This window comes from Chiroxiphia lanceolata, chromosome 4 (genome assembly GCF_009829145.1).
Source record: "Chiroxiphia lanceolata isolate bChiLan1 chromosome 4, bChiLan1.pri, whole genome shotgun sequence".
In the NCBI taxonomy this organism is placed as follows: Eukaryota; Metazoa; Chordata; class Aves; order Passeriformes; family Pipridae; genus Chiroxiphia; species Chiroxiphia lanceolata.
Window position 1 is genome coordinate 37,763,600 of NC_045640.1, and position 26,448 is coordinate 37,790,047.

Sequence of the window (26,448 nt, forward strand, 5' to 3'; positions counted from 1 at the left end):
AAACCATAACATTTAATGGATGCTTTTTCATGCAAATAGATTCTGCTTAGTAGCAGAATAAGAGGTAGAAGGCTGGTGGACTGTTTTGAAGTGTGAAAAAGGGCTCTATGTTTGTTTTTTTCGAGGCTGAACTCTTAATTCCTCACCCTGCTGCTCATGCAACTTGGGCCAACCAAAACTCACACAGCCCGAAGAGTTGCCAAGAGCCCTTATCAAAGCTTGTAGCAGCTTCTCACGCGATTTATGGAGTCTCAAATACTCTAACACACACACATGCATATCCCCCCCTCCACCGAGCGGAGCTGTAGCTGGGACCCGTTCTTCGGAAGACACAGAGAGCCGGTCCTCTCCGGAAAGCCCGGGAGTGAGAAGAGGGCATGAATCTGGTCTCAGCTCTGGCTCTTGATCTCTGGGGTTCATCCAGGCACCCGGGAGAACGATTTAATGACCCGCTCCGCCCCTACTCCCCCCGCCCAGGCAGCTCCGGGCGGCTCTCGGTCACACGAGAAGGGAGCGGGGGGGAATGAGCCACAGCGGCGGCTCCCCCCTCACAGGAGGGGGAGGAGGAAAGGAGGGAGGGCAGGAGGGAGGGAGAAAGGAAAGCGGGCAGGTGACACCGCGCTGGGTTGCTCGGGCTCGGCGGGCGCGGGGCGGGCGGCAGGAGCGCGGCGGCCATGCACGTCAATGGGAAGGTGGCTCTGGTCACCGGCGGGGCGCAGGGCATCGGACGGGCTTTCGTACAGGCGCTGCTGGGCAAGGGCGCCAAGGTAAGTCTCGGGAAGAGCGCCATCCCTCCCCTTCCCTCCCCTCTGCCTCCAGCCAGAACCCACGGGCGCGAGGTGGCGGTAGCCCCCGGGGCTCGGCTCGGCTCGGCGGGGCACCCGTCCGTCTGTCCATCCGCCCGCCCCCCACTCGTTTACTTCCCTCCCCGCTCAGGTAGCCCTCCTGGACCGCAACTCCGAGGCCGGACAGGAGAGCAAGGCGGCCCTGGACGAACAGTTTGAAGCGCAGAGGACGGTGTTCATCCAGTGTGACGTGACGGATCAGGAGCAGCTGAAAGGTAGGGAAATTTAGCGCTGCGCTCCGGTGTAAAGCGCAGCGACCGGAGAGAGCCCGGTCTGCCGCACCGGTAAGAGTGCACCGAAAGGTTCTGGGGGACAGCCTGCTCCCGACTGCTTCTGACAGTGACTCAAAAAGGATTTGTTTCCGAACCTGCAGATGTGAAATAATACTACCACAGTTTCACCCTTTTCCTTCGCACATGGGAAAGAAAAGCCAAAGAAATCCTTTCTATTGAGGTTTTGTGTGTGATATTTTTGCATTAAAGCCTCTGTAGAAGATAATTGTTATTTTATGAGTAATATATATAAACTTTAAAGCTCAGACTTGGTTTTTATGAGGCTTCAGCACAGATTGCAAGCTGCATTCCCTCGTAATAAATTCTGCGCTGGGTTGCAGTGCTCCTTCCACCCAGCACACTTACTTTCACTGCATGCTGCCACAGCTGAAAGCAGAACTGCCACAGTTGAAAGCAAAAAATAGCATGCTACTATACTGTGGGGTGATAACACCTCACACGCATTTTGCAGATGCAGGGAATGCAAGGAGCTTCCCTCACGAATGATTTGCACTTCTATTTTCACTTAGTGAAACAGTGTACCCTACTGAGTTCCTAGAATGTCATATAATGTTGATGCACACCCTTCACAATATTTCATAACAGGCACATCACTTCATCAAAGGTTCATTATTAAATGATACAATCATAGGTAGTGACTCAGATACAGATTTTGACATCCCTTTTTTCAGCACTCTTTCCCCAGATTAATTTCTGCCAAACTAGATGTGAATATTTTTAGTTCTGTTTTTGTTTGTTAAACTTCACTGGTCACTTTCTCAAGAGTGGTCATTGAGCATATCCATTCCTCTTTTAGAAAACATTACAGTTATTCCAGAATTCAGCAATATTTTTTACAGTTCCAAGCTAGCATGACTATGCCTAAGTCCATAGCTTTACAGTGCCTGTCTGTAAGAGAGATGCTGGACTTTAAATATGAGATCTTCTCTAATCAGCAAACAAAGTCTTTATCAGCTAGGTTGATTATTGACTGTTTCTCCAAGTGGGAGGAGTAACCTAGGAGCAAGAAAAAGCATCCTAGGGGTAGGAGTAACACGTGCTGTAGCATGGGTGTAGCACACTGGTTACCCCAGTGTGCCTTCTCTCCCACAATTCCTCCTTTCTTTAGTGCCAGGGTAGTGCAGGACCAATAGGGTGTGAACTGGGAGCTGGAGTGAGCAGAATGGGTCAGCAAGGGAGGTGTTAGAACCAAATTAGTAGGAAAAGAGTAGGATTGGAATGGGCTCTCACAAACAGAAAGAGCAGCTGTTGTATATGCTTCTCTGATAATCATATTAATCCTGCTGTACATTTCTTACCATAAATTTGCAACCATGTCTTACAATCTTTTTGGGTTTATGTGTTGGTTTTGGTGGTGTTTGTTGTTTGGGGGTTTTCTGACTGTTTTATTTTCAATTTTTTCACTTGTAATTGTATGCTACTGCTTAATGAATTTAGATTCATTTCATACCTAGTGTTTAAAGGTCTTACGGGATGAATCAAGTCCTGTATTTTATGTTAAAGGTCATGTGCATGAATGGAGTTCCTCTTTTTATAACAGTAGGAAACAAGTTCCAATACTAGAACTAGTATCTGTAGGTACCCAAGGCTTAAGGGTAGGAAATCAGCTGCTTCATCTACTTTCAAGTCTTACCTGTACTCTTTTCTCTGGTGGTTCTTTCAGTCTCCCATAAAAGTCTTCTATTTTGTCCTACTTTTGAAAAATCACCATACATTTACTTTTGCTTTCCAAGGATATCTTAGAAGCTCCTCTATAACTGCTGTTTGTGCTTAGTTTCCACTGTTTTTCTTACTTTTCCTTTAAAATGGAAACTCCTCTTCATTTTTACTTCTTCACTCAATGTTTCATATGATCATCTGCTTTTAATTTTTATGGTTCCATAAGCACTAACTAGCGTGCAACATAAAGGAATTGTTCTACATTTGAAAAGGCAAAAACAAGTCAGCTTATACTGATGTGTGAATGAGAACTTTACTAAGAATTTACAGCGAGTTTATTCTTTTTGGGGATAGGTAAGAGATGGGATTCCTGTAGACAAACTTTTACCAGAAATATTCCATACATAGATATGAAAACAGCTGAAAAGCATTTGGCTCTTTTCTCAATGGGTAAACTAGAAAACTACGGTTAGTCCATGAATCTAATAAACAAATAATTAGCAAAATTACTATTATCCCTGGTGGGTTTTGAAGGCAAAAGAGTCTATTAAGAAATAGGTTGATGAAAGATGCTATTTAGAGAAGGCCTAAGAGGGAATCAGCCAGTTTCCAAAATTTGGAAGTTAATTGAGGACCCAAATGGTATTTATTTTACTCATTGAAACTAAGTTAAATACTCAGTTCTGCTTGTAATAAAGCCAAAGGTTTCCATTTACCCTTGTTGATGCAGGATTGGTGAGATGAGAAGTGATTAAAGAGTTAAGTTGAGAAAAGAGAGAAAGAATTAGCAACAAACATAAGAAAAGCCAAAAAGGCAGACAGCCAAAACTAGAGGATTTAGTAATATTACAATATTCTAGTATGGAATAAGAATATTAGAAAAATCTGTACAATAAAGGCAATTGGACAAATAAAACCTTTTCCATCAGCTGCCTAGCTCTTGTTTTGATGTGAAGAACGTGATGGACCTGCAGCATTCAGGTAAAGAAAAGGCTGTAACACTACTGACTGTTTTTCTTGTATGGTACAAGAAAAAACTTTGTACATCCCTTCAACTGCTGTAAAAATATGTAGGTGTCTGAAAGCTGCTGCTATGCTCCTGAATAGCCAAATACTAAAGATCAGAGAATGAAGATGTTCCTGGGATCATCTTTCAGTGAAATAGTTTCATTAAGACCTATCAAGCATAATTTCAGTACACCTGAAACACTGTAGATTTTCAGTCAGTCATCAAACAATGTTTTTTAAAATAATACTGTAGAGGTGGTGTCTTGGTTTACATAATAATAAATATTTAGTGATAAGAATCAAGGGAAAACCAAACAAGCTATATGTACATGTCAGATAATGTCTTTAGTCCTGGAAAATCTTAGTTTGGAATGAACATCTGGAAGTCATCTCATCTAACTACCCGGTCAAAGCAGAGGCAGGTTTCATGAGTTTGCTCCTCACTGTGACATCATGATGTTTTTCCACACACATCTTTTATCTCAGTTCTAAACCTTGTCACCTGGGAGAACACAATGTCATTGTGGAAGTTTCCCAGTTCTTTATTTTGAAATTCTTTGGAAGACAGGTCACTACTTTTATCATCAAAATGAAGAAGATTTGAATTTGAGAAACAGATTATTAAAGTTACCACACGAGAAAGATGTATAACATTGTATCCATAAATATATATATTTAAACAAGAATCATGATGAATTATTTGTATTTGAAATATTCATATTAATTATTCATTAAATAAAAATTAGACCGAATGAAGAAAATTGTTCTGAACACATGAAGCTTTTTACTTTTCATTTAAAATAGATGGTGTCAAATCTTGAATTCACTAACTGTGTCAAACTGTTACAAATCAAGCTGTAAATGCTTAATTTACATAATTAGGGTGTCAAAATCCTATCTAATGCAAAATGTATAGACGATAAGAACTTTTATTAGCTCCTGTTATCAGACATCATAAAACCAAATGAAAAGGTAACTGTGGTATTTTAATCCTTTCAGTTTCCCTGATTATGTCTAATATTAGTGCATGTTAGATAAAGCATTTAATTGCATGTTGCCCATTAGTGGCTAAGAAAACAATGAAGACATTTTGATAGACTAATAAAGAATTAATTTTTACACAGGTACTTTTATGTCTTACTTTCCACAAATGCTAAGAAATTTCACCCTTGAATCTTCCTATAGATGCTTTCAAAAAAGTAATTGAACATTTTGGAAGGCTGGATATTGTGGTTAATAATGCTGGAGTGAACAATGAGAAGGACTGGGAAAGCACTATACAAACTAACTTGGTAAGCATTATCTCCTTTCACATGTTCATATTTAAAGCTGGAATACACTTAACAGCCTTGGCTTGTACAGACTGTGCCATATGACAGAGCATTAATTATTGGATTGGTAAGCACAGCTATTGAAACAATAACCACGTAACTGCATGTGTACTAACCAAAGAAAGGGTGTGTGGTGGGTCCTTTAAACTGTCTGAGACGTGCAGCACTGCGTAGAAGTACTCAGGCTATCTATCACCAGAAAACGTTCTCTTTCTATAAAACACAATGAAATTCTACAGAGGAGTAACAACTGACTGCCAGAGAAGTAGAGCTGCATCCACAGTAGGCCCAGTCTGTTTATATGAAGGTTTTAGAACATTTTAGTTACTTGTGAGACTCAGCTGGCCTGCATTAGAGGATAAGTTGCCATTTGCCGTTCAACCAAGAGCTCCACATTTTCTTCACCAACAAAGCAACCATATAATCTGAGCCATTTCACCATCAGCACTGGTAGAAGCACACCTCTTAAGAGCACTTATGTGTTAAAACCCAGTACGTTCAACAAGGTTGTAAAATTCATTTTTGAACAGACTATTACCAGTATTTTGATATAAGAACCACAATATCTGTTTCTCAATGGATTTTTTTTTTTTAATTTAGAGTATATTACTGGGATATCTAAGCTCCAAAGGAAAGACCAACTTTCTAGGTTAAAAAAATTCTGACCAGCTAGTATTTCACCACCTGTGAAGTCCTAATTCAGTGGTGATTCAACAAGTCACTCCATGATCATACTTACTGCAAAGAAAGTAGAAAAAGGAAGCTTTGAAGAGTGAGATGTGAAGATTTCTCATTTGGAATTTGTCAGGCAACAAGAAAGCTCAGAATAAGAAAACTGAGTTTGTTTTTGTCAAAAATTTTGAGGACCAAACTACTTGTCTTTGAATCCTAATGTCTCCATGAAAACAAATTAACAAAACAACCCCACGACAAGTAAGACAAACTGTATATGAGAGAAGTTACAGAAAAATTAATGTCAAAATAGGTATTTGGGAAAAAAAATTAAGTTCCATACCACCTTTCTCTTGACCTTTTATTAAATCTGTCTATTCTTCACATATCCTTCAAGATTTAAGTACATATATTTCCTCCTCATTCTCTAATTTCTATAATGTGCTGAAAAATCAAACATCAGGAAACTTCATATTGTGAAGTAACAGTACTCTATCATCCTCGGTAATATGCAATACCAATATCTATTAATACAGATCCCTTGAATTTTAAAGAAGACTTTATCTGTGTTCTAGACAACTTATTTCTATTTTTGTGCCTGGTTTTAACACAGGATATAAGTTACTGTAGACATCCATTCACCTATCAAATTTGCAAACACAGATAGTCATCACTAGAAAAACCGAAGTCCATGTGAGAAACATATTTGACTGTCACCCACCTTACAGTTTAGCTCAAAAACTAAAGGCACTTCTGATCATGAAATCTTGAAGATATTTACTGTCCAGGTAAATAATGTGGTGTCTTAATAATTTTTCAGTGACAAGAGCTTCAAACAGAAGACATTGAGAACCTCCTTCTGCTGTTTTGCAGATGACACCAAGTTGGGTGGGAGTGTTGATCTGCTGGAGGGTCTCTACAGAGGGATCTGGACAGGCTGGATAGATGAACCAAAGCCAAGTGTCTGGGGTGCAATAAGGCAAAATGCCCAATCCTGCACTTTGTTCTCAACAACCTCATGCAGAACTGCAGGCCGCAGGAGGCATGGATAGAAAGTAGCCCAATGGAAAAGGACCTGGGGGTGTTGGTTGACAGCCAACTAGTTGAACATGAGCCAGCAGTGTGCCCAGATGACCAAGAAGGTCAATGGCATCCTGGCTTTTACCAGAAATGGTGTGGCCAGCAGGAGCAAGGCAGTGACTCTCTGTATTTAGCACTAGTGAGGCTGCACATCAAATTCCATATTCACTTTGAGCCCCTCAGTACCAGAAAGACATTGAGGTATTGGAGAATATCTGAAGAAGGGCAGCTAAGCTGGTATAGGGTCTTATAAGGAGCAGCTAAGGGAGCTGGGGTTGTTTGACCTGAAGGAAAGGAGTCTCAGGGGAGACCTTATCACTCTCTAAAACCACTTGAAAGGAGGTTGTAATGAGGTGAGGGTCAGCCTCTTCTTCCACATTAGTGATAGGATGAGGAAATGGTTTGAAGTTGTGCCAGGGGAGGTTAGACTGGATCTCAGGAAACATTTCTTCACCAAAAGGGTTGTCAAGCATCGGAGCAGGCTGCCTAGGGAAGTGGTTGAGTCACCATCTCTGGAGGTGTTTAAAAGACCTATAGATAAGGTGCTTGGGGTCACAGTTTAGTGGTGGCCTTGGCAATGCTGGGTTATCAGTTGGATTTGATGTTCTTGAAGGTCTTTTCCAACCTAAACAACTCTAGGATTCTATTCTTTTTTTTCTTATTACAAGTGATTGAGCAAAAGCAGACCCTAGGTGAGTTTTTTGCTTCTTGTTGAAAGGAACAAAGTATGTCTGAACTACATGTTTTAAAAATGTCTCTATTTCCCTGATGTGGGATATTTTAAGTATTCTTTGTATTATTCCTAGGAACAAGAATAATTGCTACAGTCACACATTTTGATCCACATAATACACATATTTTTTATTTTAAAAAGGGAAAATAAGCCCTCTACATTCCAGTTGTTGTCTTAGTGATATCATTTATATATTGAAATGACAAATATTCCTTGCCCCAGTTTAAAGTACAAAGTACAAAAGTAGAGCAGTATAGAGCAAGATAAATCAGAACAAACACATCTGGGGTGTGTTCTTTATGGCTAAAACAGTTCACAGAACCGGTTGGTCTTCAAGAATATTTTTAAAGGAGTGTAAGGAAGTTCTCTGCTAGTACTGCTTGAGAAAGCATGAAGAACAGAAATGAAGAAGCAAGTTCAAAAACTGGAACTTAATTCGCAAGGAAAAAGAGGAAATAAAACACAATTCCTACTTGTATCCATTACAGTTTCCCGAGAGCAAGAAAATACAACTTAATAAAGATGGGGATGGGGGTAGAAGGAGTATCAACTGCTAAAAAGGTATTTCTCTTGCAGTGTTTTCCACCATTTTGCTCCATTTTGTGCTAAACATTCATATTTTCATTACTTTATAAATATTTCTGTTACTTTCTTTTGTTAAGTATTCCAGAAATGCCATCTATTTGTCACCTCAAAACTCCAAAGCTCGCGGTGTGAACTTGATCGATATCAGCTTAATCAACAGCCACTTCAACTGCTCATACCCATACGAGTGTTCACTCCTGTTACTATGGTGCAAAAAAAAAAAAAATCCATACAGGAATTCCACTTTAAACAGATATTACCAGTGTAGTTTCAACAGTTCACCACACATACACATACTAATGCACAGAATAGCACAGGGGCATATGACACATATGTTCTTACCAAGAGTCCTACCTACAGCACTCCAGCATAAGAATAGTGTTTATTGCATTCAACTTCATATGAACTTTTACCTTAGGGATCCAAAAATTTTATAATCTGACTTTTTTCTCTTCAAATCTCTAAAGCAAGAAAAGAGCCCACATCTTTATGAGCCTTGAAAATATATGTTAGTTAAACACAATTGGGTATTCTAAGAAATTTTGGTGATTTTATCTTGTGTTGATGATGTAGGCTTTCTGGAACCTCTGTAATTAGAGTGGCCACTATAACTACAATATCTTCTCTGTACAAATGCACTTAGCACATTTTACATTAAAGACAACCCCCCAAATTACATGCAGATTCCCTTTTTATGTTCATGTCAGAGGTTTCTGAAAACTGACGTAGCTTGCAGTATACAGTTCAATGTAGCAGGACTGGTATCACATTTTCTTGCATTTTAAGTATTACCTTAAACAAAAATTCAGAAGCACTTTATGTGACATTTTGACTACCTTCTTGTTTTATTATGCTAAAAAATTAATTTTGTACATATATTTAAACAAATTTCCCAAATGTAATTACACAGATTTATGAAAAAATTTGAATGCAAAATCACAACTATCTCCTGTTTTTGTGATGATTTTGCACACTTTAATGCATTATGGCAAAACTTTAAATTGCAGGCCAGAAATTGGGCACATCAAAAAAACCCAGTCACATGGGATCCAATTATTTAAGCATTCCCCAGAAAGAAGTAGAATTCGAATGCGTTACTAGACAAAATGTAGCAATACCCAAAATTCCAAGTTTTTATGTTTTTTATGGATTTGCATAAGTTATTTCCATAAATGAGTGAGGTAACAATTTGCATAAATTTAGAAAAGTTACTAAAAGAAGTCTACCAAATTCATGGTTTGTCCCTGCAAAATATTTGGATTGGAACTATAGAGAAGATAATGCAACACTGTATATTTACGTGTGACCCCTTTCAATATAGCTCACGGTGCAATAAATATTCCAGTAATTAGCAAACCTTGCAAAATCAGTTTGCTCATCAGTAAGGAAATATTCCTCAAAAGGGCAGTTAATGTCTTGGCAGAAACCAGAAGGGTAACTAAGTAAACACCAGAAGTGATTAACTGAATTATTTTTGGGACAAAGACTTCATGATCATCACAAGGCTGTTCTACTGTGCAAGCCATACAAAGGATCCCTTGGGAGTATGCTGCAACCTTCGTCTGGTCCATACACATTGCTTGCCTTTCCCAGTGTACCAGGAGAAATGACAAGGACTGAACTTTCATCCCAAAATAATGTGACCCAGACACATAGCTGGATTCATCCCACAACACAGACAAAGGCAAGCACTGTTTCTTAATGCCATCAACACAGAAACAAACCAAAACAAACTGCTATCTGTAGAAGATAAAATGGTGTATGTGACTGATTTACCACGTTTGCCTTCTAAGACAACTAGAAATTCACTAGCTTAGTCGCCTATTCTTCAGCATAATTTTATATCAGGGGGACCAAGTGTCTATGGAGAGATGCAGCCAAAAAGAGACACTTCCTTTGAAATTAGTGACATGAGGGTCAATCCTCTAAGTGCATAAAGAAGCATATAGGTATAATTATTTTTATTATTCATATTGCATTAGGAAGGACACAGTGACCTACCTTAATTGCACAGTATGTCAATGAACTTTTTAGCTTACAGTTTTAATGTATGTTTATAGCAACCACAGTTGAAGTACAATGAAAAGCAAATGTCTTTAAACTAAGAAAGTACTTAAGCCTAGCTATTCAAAATGCAATGCTATTCAAATGTCCTTCGTGAATGGAGGTGTGTGGAGTGGAGAGGGGGGAAGTAAAGAAAACTACCATAAAAAAACTAAAAGATAGTGTTTCACTCCAACCTTGTAAAAAAAGCTATGGATTTGCAGCAAATGAACAAATCCTGCTGTGCATTCCTTTCTCCTTTTTACCTCTCCCTCCCTAGACTTCTTGTTTTCCACAGTTTGAGCTGGAAATTCAAACTCAAGAGCCTCCAATTTAATTTCATAGAAATTAAATTAACCTCTACATAGCAATGCCAAGGGACTTGCATCCTTGCTACAACTTGTCTACTTCCTGGAAAATATAGATTATAAAAAAATCAGTCCCACCTTCCTGTCCAATAGCAAAATGCTAAAATTTTCCATGGGTACCACTAGCAGCACTTAGTTTTAGACTTTTGAACTCTGTCTTATGCAGTTTACAAGGTACTTTAAATGTTTCCTTATAGATAGCCATCAATTTACAACATCACAGTATGAAAGGCAAATGATCTTGGGTCAAATTCCAGCTCTGTGCTAACCTGCTTTATGAAACCACAAGTCCATGGCTCTTTCATTTTTGTTCATTATCCCTAGCACTGACCTATGTTAGCTCAGGAACCTATACAAAATGTTAGGACTGATTACCCTTTTTTTCCCTCAAAGGAATTCATATTGCTGTACCATCTTAATAGCAATATAGTACTTATCTTCAACACTGAAGAGCTAATATATTTTCTCAGCATGAAATACTAGCATGCATAAGGAGGCAGCAGAAGTATCAGACAGAGGTGGAAGGGAAACCTTATTAGATAGGTAAAACTCCTGTTAAATAGGAGAAACTATGTCAGTTGGAATACCTGCCTTGAAACACTAGAAGAAAGCACTGTGTACTAAGTTACCTTCAAAGAAATTGTCACTTGCAAAAGATGATGATTAATGATGTTCTGAGCACCATCACTGAAGAACCTTTTTTTTCTTCTTTTTTTTTTTTAAATGGATAAAGCTAGAATGGAATACAAAGTATGAAAACTGACTTAGAGGTATAATGTTGGAATACAAGAATTTGTACACAATGGCTGACATTGGTTCCCAAAAGCAGAAAAAAATGAATTAGTGCAGTATTGAAGACTTGGAGTACAGTTAGAATCAGAGTTTCAATATATAATTTCCTTTAGAATGATACAATTAAAGCTATACAGCCATGGGATACATAGAAATGTCAAGAATCAAGGATTTTTTAAGTTTTATTTCTGATTTTGACACTGATACCTAAATTGCCATTTAAGAAATCATTAAATAAGTTAGCAATTATTGATATGATACTCTCAAAAGCAAGTGCAAATGCTCAGAGTATTTGCATAATTATTTTACAATGTTTATCATGCTGTCAGATACCACTTTGAGTTTATTACTTTATAGTACTTCAGAAGGTCTGATCTCTAATCTAAATATGTAATTTATGAAAACTAATGTTTATATTATAACTTTATTGGAAAGAATCCTAAATTTTCCACTGGCACTTGAAGAGTAAAACTGCCCTCCTGGGAGACCACTCAGACTTCCAGTGCACCTTGATGGCCTATCTTCGTTATGTGCTATAGCAAAACACTGTATACCAGTAAGAAAATAAACAGCAGTGTTGCTAAATCACATGGTTTTCAACAGCTAGAAGGACAGTAATTTAGATTATTTTCTGATTTTAATGATACTAATTTTCCATAGCCAGGGTCAAAAAAACTGTGTGAGAGTCAGCTGTCCTAATTCTTGATTAACCTACATTTAATTACAAATCTGACAACTTTCATACTCTTTGTTCTTGACATGTTTATGAACAACATCCATTCCACTAACTGCAGTTTTAAACAAAGGAACTGCAAAAATTTCAGCTCTGAATTGCTTTCCTGTACAGTCTCTCAGCATATTTTTATCTTAAACCAAGTCAGATAATTTTTTTAATTAGGTAATTTTAAAATTAACTTTCCCAGAATTTCTATTTGCAACAGACAAGCTATGAATTATTGTTGGTTAAGAGCATGGAATTAAATTATTTTAGAAGTTCAATTAGAGAACTACACAATCTGAAGAGACCTTTAGTTTCTTTCAATTTATGGAAGGGAAATGAGAGACATTTTTAATCATATCCCAAACCCAGAAAACTGTGCAGAAAACACATAATTCTTTGCCCATCTCACTTTCTATTGTGTATTTCACGGTATAAGGAAGTAACAGATGATGATCTTTCTTCTAGAGTGCAGATTAATCATTCTGACGTCAACAATTAGGAATCCAAAGTCACATATGAGAGGAGGCCTGAGGCTGCAGATTGTGCACTTGCGAAGATGGATTTCATAACAAAACCAAAATCAAATGTGCTATTGTTCTTTGGAAAACAGTAATCCAAATACTGTTTTTCTTTGGGAAACCTCTTTCCCATTTGAGTGTTTGACACCCAGATATGAGGAGCCAGCTTCCCTTCATGAACTCAGCTGGATCAAAAGGCTCAAATGGAAAGTGGCACTAAGTCTGCTAAGCACACATTGTTGACTTCCATCCTATAGTAAGTTCTGCCACCACTGTCTTCCTTGGGGAACTACTGCGAGAATTTTCTCTCCTGGAGAGAGGTGGATTCTGGAAAGAGAATGGGAAATCTATCACGCAATGCTTTTCATCTGAAGTGTCACCTGCTGAGTGTGCAGACAGATAGGTTCTTCTCACCCTGGATATGAGGTTCAGAGTTTATCTATCTACAGAATATAGTAATTCTTTACTTTACCAGCCTAAACATCATAAATAGCCATTTCACCCCAAATCAGCCACACTCAATGAGGTATTTGCAAGGATTACAGGTAAGGATTACAAGGATATAGCAGGTGTAAGGGGCAATATCCAAATGGAAGTCTGTCTTTATTCTGAAGACTACCTCTCACAATACCTTTGTGTAAAGGAGAACATGTTCCCAGCCACTTGAATAAATACTAAGTTAACGGATTCTAGAGAGAAAAAAAGAACAATACAGTAATTTTCATAAGAGAGTCAAGCAACCCACTTTTTTTCTTGTTTTATAATTGTAGTTTGTACAAGGACTAATCTAGCTCTATTATCTCTTAGAAGGCTGGAGGAATAGAAAAATCCTTAAGGAGCCCCAAGCTGCTTCCTTCTTCAGTTGATTTATGTTCTCTAATCATCCTAAGTGGAATTCTCTTTTTCTGCTCAACAGGCTGAGCCACTGCTCCAGGGCATGACAAGACCTGCACCTGCTCTCCATAGACAACATTAACCCCTTTTCTTTCTAAAATATCTTTTGTACAACCCCTTTCTTTCTAAATATCTTCTGTACAGCCTATCATAAGTATATATTAAAAAATACCACCCACCCTTAAGTCCAAATCTAATTTCAATTGAGGTGCCAGTTAGTTTATGATCAGAATAAGTATGCCTTATGGCAACGCTACTGGACATTAACAATCTTGGGTTTAATAAATCAAATTTATATGTGACAATCAACATTAAACAGCATTAGATTACCTTTACAAGGGGATTTGCTACTTTCCAGAACATCTAAGAGAAATCAGATTTACTTTGGTATGTTTCAAGACTGAACAACAGTGAAGAGAATTTTGAAAAACAGAAAGGTTCTGTTAAAGCATCTGTTATAGTATCCTTTCGCTAATAATCAAAATATTTTTAAAAAACATGTTAGCTGACACAAAACTTCTCAGGAGAGAAACAAAAAAAAGCTTTTCTATGCTGTAACACTGTTTCACTAAAGTTACTGTCTTCCACCAGGAGCCCTGTCTGCTGCCTTTCTCTTACTGTTTGTTTAAACCTCAGGTAAAGTGACTCACTCTCTGGGAGAAACTGTCTCTCATGATTCATCCAGGAGGCTGATAACCCCAGGCTTGTTGTACATTTGGACATCTCAGTTTAAATGTCTGAAAGTTCAGTGAGAGGAATCTCAGCAGAATTTCTAACTGCATTAGGGATCAAAACCAGATTTTAAGGAATCAGGATTATATAGGTTTCAGAAATTTTCTTTTTCCTCAAAATACTTTCTTAAAAAAAAAAATTGTAAAAATCACATACTGCAACTAATATTAAGCTAACAACATTTCACATCTCTTAGAATTTTTTTTTTACCTTATCTGTATTTGCCTGTTTGGGTTAACTTTCATTTGAGAGGACTAGTAAAGCTCCCATAACTTTAGCCAGAAAATAATACAGATCTTTAATATCCTGGGACCAGAAATATATTCTTAATCCTAAAATCTGTAAATTTCTTGTGACTTGAGCCAAATGCAGTTTTAAGTGTTAATGTTATTTTCAGATACAGTCTGTACAGTTTTTTATCATGTATAACAGTGTGTCTCAACAAAAATGATGGGATTTAGATCAGTTCATCTGCCACTTATATTTTTAGATAAGGTGTGTGTTTGATCTATAATTTACTTATTTAATTTCTTTCGTGGCTCTTATTTCACTTTGCAATATTTTAGTTTGATTATTGATATCTTCTTAAGAAAAATAAGTAAACTGCTATTACTTCTATTTATTGCAGTCCCACTTCTGAAGTTATGGAGTTGCAATACTGTGGAGTGTCTTTTGTGTTTATAATCTTCAAAGTATGAATAGGATCACTGGTAAAGCAACACACACCACAATAAAAACAAGTTTCAGTTTGTAGGAGCACAATAGAAAGATACTTTGTATACCATAAATAATTCAGTAAAATATTTTAATAGTTTCAAATAATCTTTGAATATCTTTGATAATTCCTTCCCCTTATACCAGACATCTGTGATTAGAGGAACCTACCTTGGCCTAGAATACATGAGAAAAGGAAATGGAGGCAATGGAGGAGTAATCATTAATATCTCATCCTTGGCAGGTGAGAATATTTTCTGCAAAACGCTTCCTACTACTTTTTGTTCTAAAGTAAATGAATCAAACTTATCAGTCATATTTTTTCTTCTTTCTTATGGCTCTTCCCTGTTTATTTTTCCATGTTTATATTTATTTTGACCTGGTTTTCATCATAGCAACAGAAGCATATCAAATCACTACAACTTTCATTTGCTTTTTTAAGCATAGTTAAATAGAAAAATCAGTAATTTTCCTAACCTATCGGTCTCATATTTAGAATGTTGTGCATGATGTAAATTCCTCCATTCAATTCCATAGGAGCACAGCTGTAGGAATATCTAAGACTAGACTGTATCTACTTTACTAACAAAGATTGTCATACACCCACTCTGTTCCAAGTCCTCTCAGATGTGATCTACTTGCGCTTGAGAAGCCATAAAATTAACATATTTCACTGAGCTTAAGCAAGTGTTTTCTTTGCTCACTCTTTGTCTATGCTATAACTGTGTTTCAACTTATCGGCATAAAAATAGCATTATATGGGTCAGGGTTATTGCTGCTCAGTTGTGAGGCAGAATTCTGCACCATTTCCTGTGGTACACTCAATGTTGCAATGACTGGGCTCACAGCAAAAAAGCACAGCTGAAGGGGAAACTATATAGGGACAATGATGTCATCTGACAACCTTCCTCAAAAAATGTGTGGGGAAGTACTTGCATTCTCTTTTTTTCGTTTGAAGAGTTTGTTCTCTCTTTCTACTGCTATACTGTCTGGGAAAAATAATATATATGCTAGTTTACACTTGGATTGTCAGAGCTTTCTTTGGTATCTGTGCAGATTACCAAATTAGAGCAATTTTATTCCAGGATATTCCTATCTGTCTTAACAATGAAAAGCCATTTAAGAGCACTGGCCATAGTTACTGACTGTGGATAGGTGTGGATGTTCTAAGTTCTCCTGTAAACCTTAGCATTTGTGATAAAAAGTCTAGTTCACCCTATTAAGATAATGCATATGGATCTTGAGGATCTGACTTAATACATGCACATATCTCATACGGGTGAGAGGTTCTTTATTAAAAGCCTCTGTGTACTTTTAAGTCAGCATTTGTAATATTGCCTAACACGTTGCCCACTGACGCCTCTAAGTTTATCCCTATTGGCTCGAATGGACATTGCATGGGGATCAAATTAACCCGAAGGAACTGCTGTTGCAGTACAAGAGTTCACCAACACAAGTAAAAGATTAAACATTTTCACACGAACACTGGTGCCCAGGCAGTGCTTAAAAAAGGGCAGAGGTAGCAAGTAGTTTGATTCCTTTTCTAAATAGTCTCAGATACACACAAAATGACTTTGTTTTTAAGACCTAAAAGCTTGGCTGTTCTGTTCGTTAAGAGCTTGTAAGAGCTGTTTTAATTCTTTGATTAAAATTTGCATTTATTTACTTAATTTTTTAACATTAACATTGTGCCATTATGATTGTGGGTATCTGACAAAACAAAGTGTTCTTTGTTTTGTTTTCTTTTACATGGCTTGTATTTAGGAATTGTTTCCAAGAGGATAAGAAAAAACACACTTTAAAAGCTAACATATACTAATTTTTATTGCTTACTTATTTACTACTACTTGTGCTTTATGACTCTAATTCTCCTTTCCAGTTTGAACGTCTAGGTCCTGTAGTTTATTCCATATATGAAAGGCAAACTGCCATTGGCTTGCTTACTATTCTTTTTGAGTGTTTTCTTAGAACTAGCTTCTGTTGATCATTAAATTTTTGAGTGGCTTTGATCCCCCCTGTGCAAGTTCTCTATAAGGTGCAGATAGCAACTATTCCTGTGTCTTGATGAGCAACAAAAAGAATTGTATTTAGTGCTTACGTAACATTCAATAATATTTGCTTTACACATTAATTAGTTTCCAGTTCTCCGCCATGGGAATTTTCCCAATGATTTGGACTAGGGACAGAATTAAGCCTTACAGATTTACATTTTCAAACACCCATGGAACTACTTAAATGCTTCCTATGAAGTCGATGCTTAAACTGTTCATTCAGCTGGATTAAAGCCAGTGTCCACCCTGTCTTTCCAGTATTGGGTCTTCCTTTCTTTAGTCTCTCCACAGGACAGGACTAGGTAAGAGAGGGAGACAAATATGTGAGCACATGCAGCAAGCACTCAGCTGTGTCTCAGATCTATAAATCTGATTGTTATTGGATTTGTGTATTCATATCAAGAAGAAGTAATGCTACTAAACTGAAATAATGAGAAATGTATTTTACTTCTAACTTGGCCCCATAAAAAATAATTCTAATGACTGCAGGTTTTTGTATTGAAAAAAATTTGATTTCAAATTCAAGGAGTAAAATGTTCTAAAATTTCTTCTGTAGGAAGCTACACACTACCTTTATTTTGTTTAATGGAATAGTTACAAGCAACAGAGAAACCATACAAAACTAAATTTAACTCAAGAGATTATTTACCTGATTAGATTTAACATTGTCTTCTACCTTGTGGTGGCTGGTACCTTACACTTTTTGCAAGTAAAGGGAGAAAGAAAGTCATGCATACACTTTTGTCTTGGTAGCTTTCATATTTTGAAGAAGGTATTTTATAAAACTGAATTTGTATCTGTCTGGATTCTAGCAGACAAAAAATCTTCAGAGTTTTCATAAAGGGCTTAAAAATGGTAAAATTTTTAGCATACCACCCAGATTGAGAGGTTGTTCGATATGCAATGGTCACCTTTCTGCTGTACCGTCATATAAGTGCTTTGATTGCACTCGACTTTGAGCACTCAGATTCCACAAGCAGCTCGTTTGTCCTTCTTTTATATGGAAAGCTTCAGCCCAAAGAAATACTTAAAGTACCCATCATAGCAAACAGGCTTTAATAGGACCTGATTCTGTATATATTACAAGAACAAAACTAAGAATATGGTTAACATCACTGAGTAAGGACTGTATCACAGTGATACAGGGGAGCAGAAGTGCCAATGGCTGTACAACCGGGGCCTTAATTTCATGATCATGAAAGAGCTTCTGGTCCCTCCGCTTTATTAAAAGAAGGATACTGAGCAGAATCCAACGGAATGAGGTTAAAAAATTTAGAAACTATTCCCTTGAGACTTCAGTTCACTATTAAAGGAATCAGAGAAATGGCACAGCTTAGAATTTCTGCTAGGATTTCTGAGTGTCTTTTGTTTTGGCGCTCAGGAGGACTGCTAGGATGTCATGAGGGTATACAGTGAAAAAATCAGAAGGGTCAAAGTCCAACTAAAAACTAAAAAGGTTAATAAATCTTATTCAAAGAGACTTGTTCAAACCTCTGAAGGCAATATGTGTTCAGTGGGAAAGTATAACTGGGGAAAAATGCTTAATTCTGTTTTCATCAAAGTTCTTCAGCGGACTGAAGGGAAATTTCAGTTTCAACAAATCTTACTAATAACAATACAAGCTTATTGATACAATTTTCCACCTCCAGTACTAATTTCTCAAGATGTGGATATTGAAACTATTGACTATGATAAATAAGGCATTGAAGTGAAAAGCCTGACACCATATCTCCAATGGTAGAATGATCTTGCCACTCTAACAACAAAGGGACTAGAGTATAAGCAAGGGCAAGAGCTGTTTCTGTCAACCTGTCAGCAACTGAGAAAAATATAAAAAGACCAGTTAACACTGGTTTTGGTAAACCAAAGAGCATCTTGAGTCAACATGAAATCATTTGCAATTCACTGTGCAGCAACATCCAGAGAAAGAAAAATGTAGGCATAGCTGCCACCCCTTGTTAAGAGAGATTAAAATACACATGTATCACTTTCCAGAAGTACACTAACCCATCCATTTGAACACTCTCCCCTTCCTCCCCCCATTATTTCGTGCATAATGTTCTCCAGTCTGTTTCACAGCCGTTCTGCATTGTATAAGATAATTAAATATTCATGGAAGGAGCAAACAGAATCCAGATTTTCTAACAAAAGGATGTCCTAAGTAATATGTTATGAACTCATCTTTGCTCACTGCTTGAATTGAGCAGACTCAATATCACACAGTGGTTCATCACAAAATACTTGCTAAGAAAGTCCTTAGGACACATCACCAACAAGTTCAGCTCTTTCCAGTGCAGGGAAGTGGCTCAGAACTGGAAAACCCACACCGTGTTTCTCAGTACCAAACTCAGGAAGAAAAGTAAGACAGGGCTGTCATTGTTTTGTGTGAGAGGTGCTAAGACTAGTCTTAGCTGTTTGGGCTGAAAATGAGTCAGTTGATTATTTCTTGGTTCTCCACTTCAGCAAAAATAATAATTTCAATTAGAAAAGAACTGGCTTTTTTAAAAAAATTATTTGTTCCTCCCTTTCTGCTTAGTTATTCTTGCTGTCTTTGCCATTTAAGTAACTCTTTGAACCTTATTCCACTTCATTATTGTGAGCTGTGTCCTTCCTTTGTTTATTTCTTGACTTTGTTTCTCTTCCCTCTCAAGTAAAAAGTAATTTGTCTCACTGTACTTAAAAAAATAAAAATAAAATTACCTCTAAATTCCTCCTAAGTATCTCTCACTAAATTGTGTCAGTTTTATTTCTGTTTGCTGCAGCCTAATTGGAATTTTTTTTATCTAAAGCATGTAAAAGTACTTAAGAGTCTTTTTAAAAATAGTGTCATAATATTTCTAATGTGCTACTATTCCTATGTTTCCAATAATTTGAAGAATGGTGATGATCATCAAAATTCAACAAAAAGAGGAATATTAAGCCTGTGTTGTGATCACAACTCACAGGAGACAACACAAAAGCCATTTTCATAAAGTGAGTTCTCAAGCAGAAGTTTAACACATTAGTCCAAACTAAGCAAATAAATACAAGTTAAAGAGAACAACCAGCCACTAGGTTTAGTTCTTCACTTTCCACTATTGAAAAGTGCTAACAGCAGTCTTGGTTTCACTGGATCACGAAGGTAGCATATAAACCAAGATAAAACCTTGAAACTTTCAGGTTCGTAATTAAAACTTCGTGCTGTCTTAGAAAGTTTTTTCCTTTAGACAAAACAGATTCCAGAGCAAAGAGCCCATGCAAGTCTCTGGCAAATATATTTTTTCTGGTAAATCCATATTTGGAGCTGGGTAGTGAATTCCTCATCTCCACTGAGATAAGTCCCACCCCTTCTTGAATGTATCACTTAAAGATATGAAATATGAAAAATGAAATCAACCATACTAGATGTGAGTTATTAATTGAGATTACTTCCAACAGAATCAAACATTAAGGCATCAAAATCACTATCCAGTTTTACAATGGCACATTAAGGAACACAGACTAATTTTATCCTCTAACTTTAAGACAGGTCAAGGTTTGCTATTCATAAGGACATAGCTTTCAGGTGAAACTACAGCATCCATATGGTCCAGTTCAGCTTTCATTGTACAGTGGAAATTGCTGGCATAATGGGCAGGAATGAATATGTACTCATGATCTGTCATTTCTTCTTGATTAGCTTCTTTGGCCGTCAAACTCAGTCTTACTAGAACTAAGTTCTTAATTTTCCTTCAAAACCTCTGTTCTCTCTTCTTTTTCTACCATAAATAAAAATTTCTGCTCTCCCCCTCTCACCATCAAGATTCACGATGTTAGCAGTCATTTTTTATTTTGCTTCTCCTTTTCCCACACTTCCTCTCTGAAGTCACTGTAAATTAATGCAGGTGTCCAGTTCACATCAGCTAGGGTGTTGGAAATCAAAGCTTATCTAAAATACTTCACATCCTTTATATACTTAAATACTTTACTAATTCATAGAACGTGACTCAAAAATCTCATTCTTGAGTGTTTTCTTCCAGATCCTGTCCTCTCTTCCAAGTCATACTTCATAGATAAAACTTTTCCTCTTAAAAGTTACACTTTCTTTTATTACTGTTCTTTTGACTCTTTGTGTTTTTATCCGTTTAATATCTTTTCCCAGCCTGTCTCAGAATATAAAATATAATCTGCACATTTTTACTACTCTATTTTGTTGTATCTCTATAAATATATCATCATTTTTTTACATTATATACCTATATGTGTGTCTAAGGTAATCATAAACAGGAGTTCTCAACATTTTTATTCAGCTATCTTTTTATTTTAAAGGACTCATGCCTGCTGCATTTCAACCTGTGTACTGTGCTACAAAGCACGGTGTAATTGGATTCACACGATCAATAGCAGTAAGTATGTGTTTTGGAAAAGAGTATCAGCAGCTCCTTCAGAACATGCTGAAGTTTTTCACGTTCCTTCTCTATAGCCACACAACTGGAATTAATTTTCTGAAAGGAAACAAAGTGTCTGAAGCAGTGGAGGTTCCCTCCTTTCACAAAGGCAATCCAAAGATGGAATGAGTATGGCATCTGTGTGTTAATGACCGATTTGAGGTTTTGGGAGCATGGAAGAAAGACGTTGCAAAGTAATTTAAGGAGAGTGGGAAGAGCCCAAAAGCCAAATTCTAATCCAAGCTTTAAAAATTTTTTCAGAACCCCATCCCAGTCACTTAACATTTTGTTTTCCTTACTTGTCAGTCAGGTTGGTTACTTTTCTTAATGATAAATAGGCACTAAAGTGTACAAAAGTGACTTGGACTCACCATCACTTATTCTTACTGAGTCTTAATACTCCCAAAAGGCAAAATGACACATTCAAGATGGGACATGTAAGATGACCATATAGTAAGTCTCAGTCTCTGACTGCAAAACTTCCTAGTTAAATTGAACAAGCAGCATAATAAAGTAACTTGGAGGGAGCAGATATGGTTACTTTCAATAGATTAATCTACTAGTACAAGATTTCCAACCTGATTTACAGAATTATTCACCTAAAATAATACTTTGGATATTTTATCCATATTTTATGCCCCCATGCCCACACAAATTTAAATTCTTTTTCAGATTAACCTTAAGAGAATAGTATGGATAAGTGTTTCATATACTACATTAAACACATCAAGAACCTGACACCTAGGCTTGCATTTTGTTTTTCTCATTATAAATATAGATTACACCATCTAAGTGCAAAAGTAAATTAGAGGAAACACTGTCTTTAAGTAACATAAGAATGTCAAGAAGAAAAAGAATAATGAACATAGCGAACTACAGTATTTACCAGGGAAGGTAGTACAGCCTAATGTTGGGCTGGTCTGATACCTAACATCTAGGACTTGATTTTCTTTTCTCCATCAGACCAAAAGGGCAGACTACCATACCATGAAAATGACATGAGACTTGCATAATACCCCAAAGGATTCCTGTTAAATATTAAAATAAATAGAATGTAGCGTTAACATTTATGATTATTCTTGAATATGTCATGTATAGTTCATAAGTTCTGTGCTAAGAAAGTTCATCCAGCATTCAATGCATGTCTGAATGCTGATCAGACTTCTCTGCTACATACACACTTTGGCAGAACCACAAATGAGGGCACAGAACAACTTGTGCGTCTTGCTTTCATCATGTTCCTGAACTACTTCCTGAAAAGACTAGTGCCTCCTTCCTGGAGTTCACAGGGACTTTCCTGTGGAGATGCTCAGTGATAGCTTCATACATTGGCAGGGACAACAGAGCAATTGGAAAGGTTTAGCATTACAGTTCTAGGCATAAAGACTAGATCCTATTTCTGTTGTGTAGGAAGGCAAATACAATCTTAGAGATACTGTTTCTTTATTTCAGAGTTTTATTTTAATAAAAAAGTTCATGTATTTGGGAGATTTTTTTTCTTGGTTTTGCTTAGAAGAGTTATCTCATCACCCTAGAATACTTTTAATGACATGCTAAGAGCACTAATAACAAAAAATTTTAGAAAAAAACAGCTTCATGCAAATAAGAGTGTTGATTTCTTGTAGAATTGTTCTCCCAGCAAAACAAACAGGTTTTTTCCTAGTAATCTAGTATGATTACTACAGGAAATGTGCTTCAAACTTAGTTTGAAACAAAACAATCAGTAGTAACAAAATCTGCTTACTAAGCAAGGCTGAAAAGTACTTTGTGTTAAATCTCATTATCTAAAAACTTACACAATACTGTCTCAAAATGTTGATGACAAATGTCTAACCCTTTCTCTTTTCTAGTTAGCTGCTAATATGGACAACTACGGTGTAAGACTCAACACAATTTGTCCAGGATTTGTCAACACACCAATTCTTCAGTCAATAGATAAAGAAGAGAATATGGGACAATATTATTCATATAAGGATGAGATCAAAAATATGATGCAGTTCTATGGCGTGATGGAGTAAGTCAAGTCAGATACAGCGGGCTTTTTCCTTTTGTTCGTGAGGAACAAAGACGCACAACAGCACTTTTAGAAAAATTAGAATAAAAGGGAAATGCTGCCTCAGACAAAAGACTATCAAATGTGTTATCCTATAAACAAGGAAAAAAAGGAAGACATCTAAGGCTATTTTTCCAGCACCACCCTCACAGTAATATATCCCCATACGCATTCCCAATTCCCAGGAAAATGCAAATCAAATTCCTAAGTTAAATACATTGTGTTTAGTTTTCAATAGACCTAGGTGTTCCCTCATAAATTTCTTTAATCAAACTTCTTGTGAGATACAAGGTATATAATTTGCATTGAATTTTTGCAAAATTTGCCAGTGAAACAAGACAGAAGACCAAGAACTGAAAAAACTGGACTAAATTCATAAAAGCACAGTAGCAGCTATTGTGCCTCAGATCAAAGAGTTATCTGACCCATTACAGTATTGCCAACAAAGGCCAAAAGCAGACATCTCGGACAGCCTGTGAGAACAAGACAAGCATAAAGTGGGTTTTTTTAACACTTTCTTAGTTTCTAACAATTGGCTGCTCAGATGCTTCTGCACAAAGGAAATGCTATGACTGTGTTGTTTCACCCATACTTTTCCATATGTAAAATACATTGCAAACTGCACCACAGCAAACTGCATGTGAAATTATCCTCATGCTAATTTGTATGTCAGTCCTGCTACAGAAACAGGATGAATCAACAGCAGAACTGCAGGTGATTGTGTAAGGATTACTTCTGTCCATTTTCCTGGCAGAGAAAACTTTGATAGAAGTCCAGTAGCATTTGGATGTTCACAGGGGTTTATCAGAAACTAGAGCAAACAAATGACAATTTGTAAAGCAGCCACTTTACATGTATGTCCTGACTGAGGAGACTAAATATCTCTCCTGAAACACTCATACCACCTCTGCTTTTCTTCAAAGTAAATTTGCTCAAACAAAAATTTGTTTAATTTTCAGGTTATATAGATTTACACTGAGTTTCTTTACTTGTCCTTTTCACGTTTTATTATATCATGAATCTGAAATAACTTTTTTTTTCAGCCCATCAACAATTGCTGAGGGACTGATAACAATAATTGAAGATGATACTCTAAATGGAGAAGTAATGAAGATTACAGCATCCCAAGGGATTCATTTTCAGCAATACGGCCAAACACCTTTTCCATCATCAAAGAGATAAATAATAGTTTTGTGCTAATTACTCCTGGCTTTTCTTAAATATAAAAAGTTTGAAAAGAGTAATTTTGGGGAAAAGGGTTAATGTTTTATCTAGAGCAGTAACAGTGTTCAAATGTTTGCTATAACAAAGAAATGGGCAAGAAAATCTGGTGTGGGAAGATGTTACCACTCTGTTCTGATTATAAAAACACTAAGAAGATTATTTATTTAGTATAATAAACACACCACTCTGAAGACTTTTTTTGTTGTTTAGTAATAGGGGCTACTTTTTTCATTCTGGTAGTTCTGATCTACAGACTCCAAGTGTATTTTGGTGGACCTGACTTACTTTCTTAAAATTCTTTTCACTGTTGTGCCTACTTGTATCTTCAATTCTTCAGACCAGGAATTCAATTCAGGAATCGAGCCCATAAGCTCTGTAAGGAGTTAAGAATTTACTTTTTCTTTTGAAAGTTAAACAGAAAAAGAGGCAAAATTCAGATCCCTTATATATATATACATATATATAAGTATATTCAAAATTCAAATTCCTGGTGTATATATGCACATATATATTAGTATGTTCCATATCATATAAGAAAGTACAGATTTTTATCTTCTTAGATTTTAGGTATTTATAAAATAATCTAGAAATATTTTTGTTTTCTTTTATATATATATATATATTTGTGTGTGTGTGAATTTTCTCTCTCTGTATATACAAGGATGAATACTTTGGCATTGTTTGAAATGCCTGCTTACTCATTAGATCTCATTTTCCAAATCTTTAAATCTAATTTCTTTCCTGATTGATTAAAATATTAATTCAATCCTGGGTCTTTTTCATGTTTTATACATGTCTGTTTTGGTTTCACAATACATATTCTGAGATGCAGCATGTCATATAGTGGCAATGAAAATAAAAGTTGAGCTTCCTACCTCCTGAGCACTACTGGACCTCCTGAATCCAGGTAAGTCCCCAGCTACATTTATCCAACAAACCTAGGTACTCCATGGGTTATGTGCCTGACAAAAATAATTTTTTACATGGTCATTTAATTAGGTACTGACCTAAAAAGATTTAATAGCTCCTGAGAAAGCTAGAAAAAGTTAAAATTTACCCTTCTTAGGAGTACAGACTTTAATTTCACAGCTCTTTTTTTCAGCTTTGTATCTGAAAGAGTGGAAATACTAGCACTTATCTTCTGTGAAGCTGGGGGGGAGAAGAAAAGAAACAGACACTCATACTTTTAATTACTCATTCTCCCATTTTTTGGCTATGTTAGCACTATTTTTAAAGCCCATTTTGAATGTAGACATGATGCTAGCCACACCTTTAACATCCCTGGCAGCATCTGCACATCCATCTGGACTGGAAAATACTATCTGATTTGATAGTATTAATTTCTAGTTTTGTCTCAATAAAATGAGAGCATTTCTAATACGGGGCAGACTAGTGTAAAAGATGTGATGTAAACTTGAACTCAGCATGTGTTAGTTAGGTCCTAATGCTGATAATTATCTACCTCTGTATGTCTCCTTGTTAAGCAGTATTTCAAGATAGTTTATGAACAAGTGAAGGCTTAATAATAGTGATACTATATACAAAACATGTAATGAGCAAACACCAGGCTAGCAGAGTAACTCAGCAGCTTCTCTTAGTAACACACCTCAAATAATGATGGGAATATTGTTGATAATATATTGCTGTCTTGACTGCTTCTGTTCATCTCTGCTCCTTGCTGCCCCAAAAGAAATATCTGTTAAACAGGGTGGGTTGACTTTCCCAA

At 36.6% G+C, this 26,448-nt stretch overlaps 1 protein-coding gene across 4 annotated transcripts; it reads left to right on the forward strand.

Annotated features, from left to right (window-relative positions):
- Positions 1-581: 581 nt before the first annotated feature.
- Positions 582-25,493, forward strand: HPGD (15-hydroxyprostaglandin dehydrogenase). 4 transcript variants are annotated; one of them, XM_032686202.1, is made up of 7 exons: positions 582-767; positions 937-1,060; positions 4,991-5,097; positions 15,136-15,232; positions 21,327-21,403; positions 23,296-23,459; positions 24,542-25,493. In XM_032686202.1, the coding sequence occupies exons 1-7, from the start codon at positions 675-677 to the stop codon at positions 24,678-24,680; spliced, it is 801 nt and encodes a 266-aa protein (XP_032542093.1). In that variant the 5' UTR covers positions 582-674; the 3' UTR covers positions 24,681-25,493. The 4 variants fall into 4 exon arrangements, with proteins under 4 accessions (XP_032542093.1, XP_032542094.1, XP_032542095.1 ...); XM_032686204.1 differs by lacking the exon at positions 23,296-23,459 and having other exon boundaries at positions 602-767; positions 24,542-24,680; XM_032686203.1 differs by lacking the exons at positions 4,991-5,097; positions 15,136-15,232 and having other exon boundaries at positions 593-767.
- Positions 25,494-26,448: the final 955 nt, after the last annotated feature.

Bases quoted from the DNA above. Each gene is read 5' to 3' on its own strand.
- HPGD (XM_032686202.1), top strand. From the start codon at position 675: ATGCACGTCAATGGGAAGGTGGCTCTGGTCACCGGCGGGGCGCAGGGC. The intron at 768-936 runs GTAAGTCTCGGG...CTCCCCGCTCAG, and splicing joins TGCTGGGCAAGGGCGCCAAG to GTAGCCCTCCTGGACCGCAA. The intron at 15,233-21,326 runs GTGAGAATATTT...TTTATTTTAAAG, and splicing joins TAATATCTCATCCTTGGCAG to GACTCATGCCTGCTGCATTT.